The sequence below is a fragment of the Tachyglossus aculeatus genome, chromosome X2, assembly GCF_015852505.1.
Source record: "Tachyglossus aculeatus isolate mTacAcu1 chromosome X2, mTacAcu1.pri, whole genome shotgun sequence".
NCBI lineage: Eukaryota > Metazoa > Chordata > Mammalia > Monotremata > Tachyglossidae > Tachyglossus > Tachyglossus aculeatus.
The window spans coordinates 13,837,595-13,848,937 of NC_052100.1; the positions used below are offsets into that span (position 1 = coordinate 13,837,595).

Below are 11,343 nucleotides of genomic sequence, written 5' to 3' on the forward strand. Positions count from 1 at the left end.
AAAGTTCCGCAAAGGTAGAGAGCATATCTTCTCATTTCTGTTGTATTCCAAGTGTTTACTTAAGCACTGTGCCTACAGCAGTAGTTTGGTCAATACAGCTTATACCAACTAATAATAATTAATAATAAGTGTGGTATTTGTTAAACACTTGCTATGTGCTAAGCACTGATATAGACGCAATACTTTCACATCAGACACAGTTCCTGCCCCACATTGGGTTCATTGTCTAAGAGGGAGAGAGAAGATAAATCCCCATTTCACCAATGAGGAAACTGAAACACAAAGAAGTGAAGTGACTTGTCCAAGGTCACATAACAGGCAAGTGGAAGAGCTAGGTCCCCTCACTCCCAGTCCTGTGTTCTTTCCACTAGACCATGCTGCTTCTCATTCTGAATAAATAAGACACAGTCTTCTCTACCCTCAAAGACCATGTATTGGTTTTTCAGAATAGGTATCAATATCAGAATCTAAACTTCTCAAGAAGCACAGATTTATAAACCACACAGACAAGAAAGAAGCAATAGATGCAACTGATCTAAACTTTAAAATTGTTTTTTGTGTCCCATCTAATCAGCAACCTAGGTTGGCTGGGCTTCAGACAATAAATGGGTGAGAGTCACCTCAGGGTGCACTGTCAGAGAACAGCAGTGGTTAAAAATTTGAAAGCCCCCACTTGAGTTGGAATGAACAGGGATCTGGGAGGAGAATCCAATTGCTCTGACACAAGAATGAGGGGGAGAGAGGGACCTTGGGGGGCTCTCATGGAGAAACATGCTAATTTTAGGGGTTCAAACAGATTTCCATATGACATCAATATGCTACACCACATGCATATGTAGTATAAAATAATGATGTCATGAGGAAAAGGAGAGGGTAGCAAATTTTTCCTTGCCTCAGGGTAGTCAAATGTTTGAAGTCATCCCTGCTCAGGGAACAACCTGAACCAAGAGGCTTGAGCAAATGGATCCGTCCTTCATTACAATAATCTGAGAAAGCATCTTTCCACGGACTCACTAAAGTCTACTGTCTCCCTACCCAGGGAGGAAATTCTTGTCAGGATGAATATATTGATCCATGACCAAAATGAAAGGACACTAAACTGAGCAAGGTTGCTCACACCTGAGAAGGAATAAAAACCAAAGTGACCTTGATAAATTAGAAAAGTGATTCTATAAAACAGGAGGATATTCAATTGGGGCAAGTTCAATGCAGGACCCAAAGACAAAGATACAAGTTGGGGGAAACACTGGCCAGATAGCAGAGCAAGGCAACAGTGTATCATGGTAGCCTATAGCTGAAAATGAGTCAACAAGGCTGCACATTGATACTGGGATGGACTGACAATGTCAGGAACCAGGAGATAATTCTTCTGCTAAACTTGACATTGCTCAGACCCATATTGAAGAACTGGGTCCAGTTTGGGCTACTAGAATTTTTTAAAGACATGGAAAAACAGGAGAGGGTCCAGTATGAAAAATAGGTCTTCTGAGGAAATGTTCAAGGGGTTAAAGTTGTTTAGCCTGGCTAACAGCAGGCTGGAGGGGGCTTAATAACTGCCTCCAAAAGTACAAAAGGTTCTGATGAATCAAGCATGGAGTAGTTCACATTTCCACAGAGGAAGAGCCAAGAGAAAGTATGTTTACACTGTACAAAGAGAAATTTGAATTAGACATTAGGAAGACCTTCAAGGAACTAGGATGATTAAACACTATGATGGAAGACCAGAAGAGATTATGAAATCTCCAACCCTGAAGATCTTTAAAAATAGCCTAGACACACGTATGGATTGGATGGTTTAAATATTCAGTTGTAGAATTCTCGTCTGCCACTTGGAAGGCCCAAGTTCAATTTCCGGCTAGTGCACACTTTTAGACAAGCAGCATGGCTTAGTGGATAGAGCATGGGCCTGGGAATCAGAAGGACTTGGGTTCTAATCCCAGCTCTACCACGTGTCTGCTGTGTGACCTTGGGCATGTCACATCACTTCTCTGGGCCTCAGCTACCTCCTGTAAAATGGGGATTAAGAGTGTGAGCACCAAGGCTGAATCCCTAGTGCCTCTGCCATGTTACCCCCAGCTACAGGAGAGTGGTTATAGCCACGTTGTCCACTAGGACACCAGCATAGATTCCCTGTTGACCAAGAGTCCAATGGGCAATGTCCCAAAGGACAAAAAGAAAGAAGGAGGTCTATCCCTTTAGGCCTGCTGTTGGCCTTCTCTGTCATAGCTGGCAGGACTGTGGGCCAGGACTGAGACCTCACCCACCAACTCACGGCCCCTTTCTTCTCACCCATCAATGTCAGCTGTCTCCACGTAGCACAGGCTGCTGGGTTCTGAGCTGGCCAGTAAGAGCAGGTCGGCCTTGAAGATAAGGAATAGGGTTCAATTGTAGGCAGAGAGATTTCAATTAGACATAAAGAAGAACTGCAAGAGAAAAAGCCACCAACTTACTGGAACAAAGTCGTCCTTCTTCAGGCAAACCACATCTCCCACCCGGATGTCCCGCCACTTCTTCTTGCAGAAACTATAAGGGAAGGTGCTCAAGGCCAGGGCTGAGATGGAGGCCAGGACAATGCCACAAACTCTCCCACAGTCCAAGCCCCGATCTGGTCAGAGATGCCATACTCCCAGCAGAGGCTGCTTCCCACTTCCAAGCTTTGAGTCTGAGCCAGTGAGATTAATCTCAGATCAAGAAGAGCCTTGGATCCCCAGGTCTTACATGGTCTTTGGCCTGGGCCCAGGACAAAACTCTATTCACTTTGACCTCTGGGAAAGGTTTAGTTAATGAGTTCTTCTACTGAGGACTTTTCTGACAGGGCCCTATACCCTGCTGCTGATAGGACAATGAAGAAAGCATCCCTTCTCTCCCCCTGGAAATCACTGCTATCTGCCTCACCTTTTCCCCATCAGGATTTGGCAGGGTCTGCTATTGATGGCCCAATCGCTCCTGTGCCGGGCCTGAAAAAGAGAAGAAATGAAGCAGAAAGCAAATGACCCAGTGACCACAGTCTGCCTGCCCCCAAGCCTGAGAAATATAAGACTGGGCCCCACAAAAGCAAGGGTGAGGAGGAAAGTAGAGCATCTGGGTCAGGCACCAATCTCTCTGTGTGTCCTGGGAGCTATGTTGGGGAGGGAGGAGCTGGGCTGGGAAGAAAGAAGGGATGAAGTTCCAAGATGGCCACCAAAGGCCATAGGGTGAAGCCATGAGAACTAGTTTCTGGACCTCATATGACCAGCCAACGGCCCGTAGCCTGCCCCAGAAACTGAGCTGGCTTGTCTCAGGGAATATGGAGTCCCCAAACTGCCATCCTCAGGATAGGGCCAGTCCCCCCAGCCCACTGACTCAGAACTCACAATATCATCCACGAGGTCCCGGGTTCCCCTGATGATGAGGAGGCAGGCAAGGGGCAGCAGAAGGGCAAACCAGGGCAGTGTGGAGATCTCTGGGATGGTCTGCAGTAGGAAAGATGCAGCCTCATTATAATGCAGGGCCCATGGTCTTCCTGAGAACAGAGCCACACCACTACCCCCATTCCGGCTCTGTCCCTTCACCATCTCTGATTCTGTGTCTTCCCCAGACAAACAATGCAGTAGCTTGCAACCAATGAAAAAGTCCAAGTGGATCTTGCCCACTCCTTAACAGTTGTTGTGATCCCAGTCTCATTTTCAATGCAACCCAAGGAGGGTTGGCACAATATTTAGTCACAATTCAGCTCAGTTTTTGTGGCAAACTGAGTTGGGCTAATGGAGACAAGACAGCGGGATCCTTGTCCTGTTTCATACCAGGCTTTCAGCAGCTCTACCCCTGTCCTATATTAATTCAGCACCACCAGACACCTTGATTCCCCATGTTTTTATTTTCAGGCCCAGCCTCCCTCCACCTCAGCTTCTGTACCCCAACACTGGCAGCTGTGTTTGCAGGGACCAGGGAGAGGACTATGATGGCTCTGGGCTGATTGGAGGTGTCATAATACCCCAGAGAGACATCCTGGGCTGAGGCAGATTCAAGCAAAATCTGGCAGACTACCACAAAAATGGTGTCCACATGACATCAGCACATCATACTACAAGGCAGCAAAATGCATGGAATTTCACATATATTTCAGGTTCCAGTTTTTTGGAAATGCCCTCATTGGCCATCCTAAGTGCACCTTTCATGTGTGGACCTCTTGCTTAGCTTAAGACTTTTCCCATTTAAGAATCATGTCTGATGGAACCGCAACACTATTCTCTCCCCATACATTGTCACTGGCCTCCTGGACTTCATAGGGGCATCCAACTCGCAATGGGGAGGGAAGATAGGCCTGAAAAAGCTGGAGATACCCTTTGTCATCATATCAATGTGGTGATGCCAGGGTCTCTGGGCCAGATTGAATGTGGGAGTAGCAGTGCTGAATCCCTATCAGAAAGCAGCATCTACACACTCCAAATTCTATCAGCATAAGGCTTACGATGGACATTAGATTTTCCCCAATTTGAATTGTGACTAAAATAGAACTTTCTTCAGCAAAATTCTCTTGGGAAAAATACTAGTTCCTGGTGATATGAAACCCAAACCATTAAACGCTCAGGAAGAAGACATTAGAGGCCTCACCTGCATTGGGCAGTGGAGAGGTATAGTAAGTTTGCAGAGGTGATAGTGCTTTGAGCCCAGGGACTAGGAAGATGATCCTGATATACAAGTGGATACACAGGAAAAATTCCCCCTTCCCCTCCAGAGTGCAGAATCACCAAAGATGCCATCCCCTGCAGGACTCTGGGAGGGTGGCAGCACCTTGGCCCTGCCTGGAGCCACGAGAAGCTGAGGACCAGTCATCAGCTGTTATTGTCACTCCCCCGCCTTCTCCAACCCCCCGGCTCTCAACACCCTCTGCTACTCTCCCATCCTTCCCAGCAGTATCCTCAGAGGAGCTCTCCTCCCTCCTCTCAAGTGTTACTCCGGCCACCTGTGCTTCCGACCTCATTCCCTCTCATCTGATAAAATCTCTCGCTCCATCCCTTCTCCCCTCCTTAACTTCTATCTTCAACTGCTCACTCTCCACTGGTTCCTTCCCCTCTGCCTTCAAACATGCCCATGTCTCTCCCATCCTAAAAAAACCCTCTCTTGACCCCACCTCACCTTCTAGTTATCGCCCCATATCCCTCCTACCATTCCTTTCCAAACTCCTTGAACGAGTCGTCTACACGCGCTGCCTCGAATTCCTCAACACCAACTCTCTCCTCGACCCCCTCCAGTCTGGCTTCCGTCCCCTACATTCCACAGAAACTGCCCTCTCAAAGGTCACCAATGACCTCCTGCTTGCCAAATCCAACGGCTCATACTCTATCCTAATCCTCCTCGACCTCTCAGCTGCCTTCGACACTGTGGACCACCCCCTTCTCCTCAACATGCTATCCGACCTTGGCTTCACAGACTCCATCCTCTTCTGGTTCTCCTCTTATCTCTCCGGTCATTCATTCTCAGTCTCTTTTGCAGGCTCCTCCTCCCCCTCCCATCCCCTTACTGTGGGGGTTCCCCAAGGTTCAGTTCTCGGTCCCCTTCTGTTCTGGATCTACACTCACTCCCTTGGTGACCTCATTCGCTCCCACAGCTTCAACTATCATCTCTACACTGATGACACCCAGATCTCCATCTCTGCCCCTGCTCTCTCCCCCTCTCTCCAGGCTCGCATCTCCTCCTGCCTTCAGGACATCTCCGTCTGGATGTCTGCCCACCACCTAAAACTCAACATGTCCAAGACTGAACTCCTTGTCTTCCCTCCCAAACCCTGCCCTCTCCCTGACTTTCCCATCTCTGTTGACGGCACTACCATACTTCCCGTCTCACAAGCCCGCAACCTTGGTGTCATCCTCAACTCCGCTCTCTCATTCACCCCTCACATCCAAGCTGTCACCAAAACCTGCCGGTCTCAGCTCCGCAATATTGCCAAGATCCGCCCTTTCCTCTCCATCCAAACCGCTACCCTGCTCGTTCAAGCTCTCATCCTGTCCCGTCTGGACTACTGCATCAGCCTTCTCTCTGATCTCCCATCCTCGTGTCTCTCCCCACTTCAATCCATACTTCATGCTGCTGCCCGGATTGTCTTTGTCCAGAAACGCTCTGGGCATGTTACTCCCCTCCTCAAAAATCTCCAGTGGCTACCAATCAATCTGCGCATCAGGCAGAAACTCCTCACCCTCGGCTTCAAGGCTCTCCATCACCTCGCCCCCTCCTACCTTACCTCCATTCTCTCCTTCTACAGCCCACCCCGCACCTCCGCTCCTCTGCCGCTAATCTCCTCACTGTGCCTCGTTCTCGCCTGTCCCACCATCGACCCCTGGCCCACGTCATCCCCCGAGCCTGGAATGCCCTCCCTCTGCCCATCTGCCAAGCTAGCTCTCTTCCTCCCTTCAAGGCCCTACTGAGAGTTCACCTCCTCCAGGAGGCCTTCCCAGATTGAGCCCCTTCCTTCCTCTCCCCCTCGTCCCCCTCTCCATCCCATCTTACCTCCTTCCCTTCCCCACAGCACCTGTATATAAGTATATATGTTTGTACATATTTATTACTCTATTTATTTTACTTGTACATATCTATTCTATTTATTTTATTTTGTTAGTATGTTTGTTTTTGTTCTCTGTCTCCCCCTTTTAGACTGTGAGCCCACTGTTGGGTAGCGACTGTCTCTATATGTTGCCAACTTGTACTTCCCAAGCGCTTAGTACAGTGCTCTGCACACAGTAAGTGCTCAATAAATATGATTGATTGATTGATTGTCACAGCTGTTGGTTTTGGTTCCACCATGTGAGCCTGTTTCCTTTGTCCCACTCTACTTCTTCCCCACGAGCCTGCTCTCCCCGCCCCCACCCCACTTCCCAGGGACTGGGAGCCCCCTTAGGCCAGGGACCGGTGGTCTGAATCCATGTCCACATCTCTTCCCCAGACCTTAGCACCATTCTCTGCTTTACCCTGGGTCAGAACTTAACCAGTGTTATTGTTGATTGATTGATATTATATTGTATGTTGCACTTATAGAGTATTCTCCCAAGAGCTTAGTTCCATGCTCTGCACACAGTAAGTGCTCAATAAATACCATTGATTGATCTATGGCAGTCAATCCAATACTGTCTCTGAAACTTCCTGATTCCTGGACCATGTTGGCAGAATGTCTCCTCCCTTTGGCCCATTAGGTTGAGGTCATTGGCAGGGAAATAGCTCATTTGTTCCTGAATAGCATAACAATGGCTCTTCCTCTCACTTCCCCCTGAGACATTTACTTGGCATTTCCTCATTTCCACAGAAAGAGAATTAGGACTCGGGGTGGGAAAGAGGCCAGAAGAAAAGATTATCTCCAGAGACCTATTTGGCATAACCTCATCCCTTGAAGGTATCCACGAGCTCAGCTATGGCAAATATTTTAGGGGTGAGGAGAGGAAGAGAGGTGGCAGGGGAAGGAGAATGAGGAGGGAAAAATTATGGAGTTTCTTGTTTCATTGTCACAGAGGTATCTAACAAGGTCCAAGTTCTTTCTTATTGAGAAATATGAACCTCAAACTCAACCTTCCATTATTTATTCATTCAATCATATTTATTGAGCACTTACTGTGTGCAGAGCACTGTACTAAATGCTTGGGAGAGTACAATACAATAAACAGAGACATTCCCTGCACATGATGAGCTTACAGTCTTGGGGGGGGTGGGGGGTGAAGACACATCAATGCAAATAAATAAATTACAGATATATACATTAGAGCTATGGGGCTGGGCCGGGGACGGGGGAGAACAAAGAGAGCAAGTCAGGGGGACAGACAGGGGAGTGAGAGAAGAGGAAAAGATGGGCTTAGTCTGGGAAGGCCTCTTGGAGATGTGCCTTCAATAAGGCTTTGTAGGGGGGGAAAGTAATTGTCTGTCAGATTTGAGGAGGGAGGGTGTTCCAGGCCAGAGGCAGGACATGGGCTAGGGGTCAACAGAGAGATAGGCAAGATAGAGCCAAATTGAGAAGGTTAGTGTTAGAGGAGCGAAGTGTGAAGGCTGAGTTGTAGAAGCAGACTAAGTGAGTTTGGAGGGGGCATGGTGGTAGAGTGCTTTAAAGTCGGTGGTGAGAAGTTTTTCTTAGATGTGGAGGTGGATGGTGAATCACTAGAGTTTTCTGAGGAGTAGGGTGACATGTCCTGGTAGAAAAATGATCCAGGCAGCTGAGTGAAGTATGGACTGGAGTGGGGAGAGACAGGAAGCTGGGAGGTCAGCAAGGAGGCTGATGCAGTAATCCAGGTGGGATAGGATGAGTGATTGTATTAGCATGGTGTAGTTTGGATGGAGAGGAAAGGGCAGATTTTAGCTATGTTGTGAAGGTGGGACTGACAGGATTTAGTGATGGATTAAATGTGTGGGTTGAATGAGAGAGAGGAGTCAAGGATAAAGCCAAGGTTATGGGCTTGTGATACAGGAAGGATGGTGTTATATGGTCCTCTCCCAAGCACTTATGACAGTGCTTTGCACACAGTGAGCACTCAATAAATAAGTCTGAATGAATGAATGGTGCTGTTTACAGTGATGAGAAAGTCAAGGGGAGGACAAAGTTTGGGTGGGAAGATAGAGTTCATTCATTCATTCATTCATATTTATTGAGCGCTTACTGTGTGCAGAGCACTGTACTAAGTGCTTGGGAAGTACAAGTTGGCACCATATAGAGATGGCCCCTACCCAACAACGGGCTCACAGTCTAGAAGGGGAAGACAGATGACAAAACAAACATGTAGACAGGTGTCAAAATCACCTGATGAATGATGAAATGAAATGATGAATGAATGATGAAAACTGGACCTGCTCTTGTTTAAAAAAAAAAAAGCAACACACCTAAAACACAAATTTATTCATTAAGCCAAGGAATATTTATTATGAGGCAAAGCAATTGCCAAGTCTCTGACTTTTTACTCTGATCATCAGGAATTATCTTTAACCTATCAAGTCATATACACAAACCCACAGCCTATCCTTCACATGACTCTTTTCTAATTCTATAAATCATGGAAGAACAATTTTGTGTTTTGGACATGTTAAGCTTGAGGTGATGGGAGAACATCCAAGTAGAGATGTCCTGAAGGCAAGAGGAAATGTGATCAGGGCTGCAGATGTAGATTTTGGGTATCAACCGCATAGGGGTGGTAGCTGAAGCCATATGAGCAAATGAGTTCTCCAATGGTGTAGTTGGTGGCAGAGTCAGGGACCAAACACAAGAGGCCCATGAACTAGCCACTAGCCTACTCTCCCATTCCTGAGCCCAGCTATCCTAGGTCCCAGAGAGCCCAATGGATCGTCTCCAATTACAGGAGGAGTCTTTGCCCAGACTTTCTCTCCCATCCCCACCCCTTGTTCCAGCAGAGACTCCCAACCCCAGCCTACACTATGTTCTCAGATCCCTCACCTGCAGGAGAATGATGAAGAGGAAGTAGAGGTTGGCCATGCGATGGAACTGCTCGTAGAGGTTCAAGGGCAGGAAAGTCAGCATATTGTACTTGGCCGTCTTGATGGCATTATCCTGAAATAACAGCGAACACCCCTATTTTGGACCCTGCTGAAGCCAGGTCACCTTCCTGCCAGTAATGGAGGTCATGGGAGCCAAAGTTACTTCACTAGTAACTCTTTACCATGGGTTTTAAAGCACTCAATCAGCTTTCCCCCTCCTATCTTACCTCAATGATCTCTACTACAACCCAACCTGCACACTTCACTCCTTAAATACCAACTTACTCTCTGTACTTCAAACTCTTCTGTCTCACTGCCAACAGCTTGTCCAAATCCTCCCTTGGCCCTGAAACTCCCTCCCACTTCATATCCAACAGACTACCATTCTCCCTGTCTTCAAAGTCCTACTAAAATCATATTGCCTCCAAGAGGCCTTCCCTGACTAAGCCTTCACCTCCCCTATTCACCCTCCCTTCTATATCGCCTATGCACTTGGCTATATACCCCTTAAGCACTTTGATCTTCACCCCACTCCCACAGCACTTATGTACATACATCTGTAATTGATTTTAGCATCTGTCTCCTCACTACAGGGTAAGCTCCTTTAGGGCAGGGATCTTATCTACCTACTCTTCTGTACTGTACTCTCCCAAGTGCTTAGTACAGTGATCTGCACACAGTAAATGTTCACTAAATACTGTTGAGTCCACCCCACCAAACTCTCCAGGCAGAATGGGGAAGAAGTTGGATGCCTGGACCCTGAGTCTTGGACAGGTCCAATTTCCCCTTCTCCCAGCTCTTCATATCTTAGGACCCTTTTGTGAATCATCAGCTCTAAGACTGAAGCGGACTAAAATGACTCACCGCATACTTTCTCTTCTTCCAGCACAGGAAAAACTTCTTCTTGATCTGCTCATGATATGCCTGGTCATTGGCCTTCACCTCCCAGGTGAACTCTGAAAGCCAAATAGAACCCATGGCAATTCTTACTGCCAAGCACTGAGCAGCTGGTGGAATGCACTGATGAGGAGATGGTGACTAACTATCTCTCAAAGGAGAGCTAATTGGCTCCCCAGGAAGTGTCTGGCTCACCTGACAGCAAACACATGAGCAGACAAACAAATCAGCAGGCACAGTAGTGCGACTGAAATACTTCCCCCAACCACAACCCCCTGCTCCTCACTAGGCCCCACACTACCCCCTACAACTATCTCCTACCTTCCCGGCACTGATGAACTCCTTCACATCTACTTCCCCACCTAATCCCCCAGCCTCCTCATCCCCCACCCCCAACATTATCAGTGTTGCACTCACCTGGTTCTTTCTCATTGCCAGCCATGTAGTTGTCCTGGGAACCGTTGCCACTCATCCTGATAGAACTACAAGAACCAGCACAGTCATCCCCTTTCTCTCTGCCCTGCTGACCACCAGGAATGTCACGACTTGGGATTTCCTTAAAGACTCAAAGCTTCTTCTTCCAGATGCAATCCCCTCCCAGAGAGAGTAGGACAATTCTCTCTCAGGAAGGTAGCCCAAGGTCTCAGAGAGAGAATAAATAAGGAGCCAGACACACACCCCATTATCCAAATTCCAATCCAGGGCTCTTGACACCAGAACTTGCCTACTCCTCCTCCTTTCCAGCCCTCATCCCCAAAGGGAAACCAGCAAGGAACACCTGGGTCCAACAGAGAAGAGTAATCCTGATGGTGGCAACTGTTTGATTTGGGAATCATCTCCTGAGGGAAGGTGCTGGACATTCTGTCCCTCAGGAGGCTGAAAACTCTCATGGAGAAATAATAAAAGATGTGTTTCAGGGAGCTTCCTGGCCTGACCCTAAGAGAAGTTGGCATGGCCTGTTAGGCCTTTTGCATGCTCTGTTTGTTATGTGTGCCCAGTCATCAG

The 11,343-nt window shown here is 47.7% G+C and overlaps 1 protein-coding gene across 1 annotated transcript in view; it reads right to left on the reverse strand.

Annotated features, from left to right (window-relative positions):
• The window catches only part of ATP8B3 (ATPase phospholipid transporting 8B3), a 60,553-nt gene extending 49,750 nt beyond the window's left edge, over positions 1–10,803 (reverse strand). Inside the window, exons 1-7 of the mRNA XM_038771265.1 lie at positions 10,756–10,803; positions 10,306–10,397; positions 9,401–9,514; positions 3,354–3,452; positions 2,896–2,957; positions 2,451–2,523; positions 2,290–2,360 (exon numbers count right to left, since the gene is read on the reverse strand). Coding sequence (XP_038627193.1) covers positions 2,290–2,360; positions 2,451–2,523; positions 2,896–2,957; positions 3,354–3,452; positions 9,401–9,514; positions 10,306–10,397; positions 10,756–10,780 — 536 coding nt within the window. The 5' untranslated portion in view covers positions 10,781–10,803. The remainder of the gene's footprint in view (positions 1–2,289; positions 2,361–2,450; positions 2,524–2,895; positions 2,958–3,353; positions 3,453–9,400; positions 9,515–10,305; positions 10,398–10,755) is intronic.
• Positions 10,804–11,343: the final 540 nt, after the last annotated feature.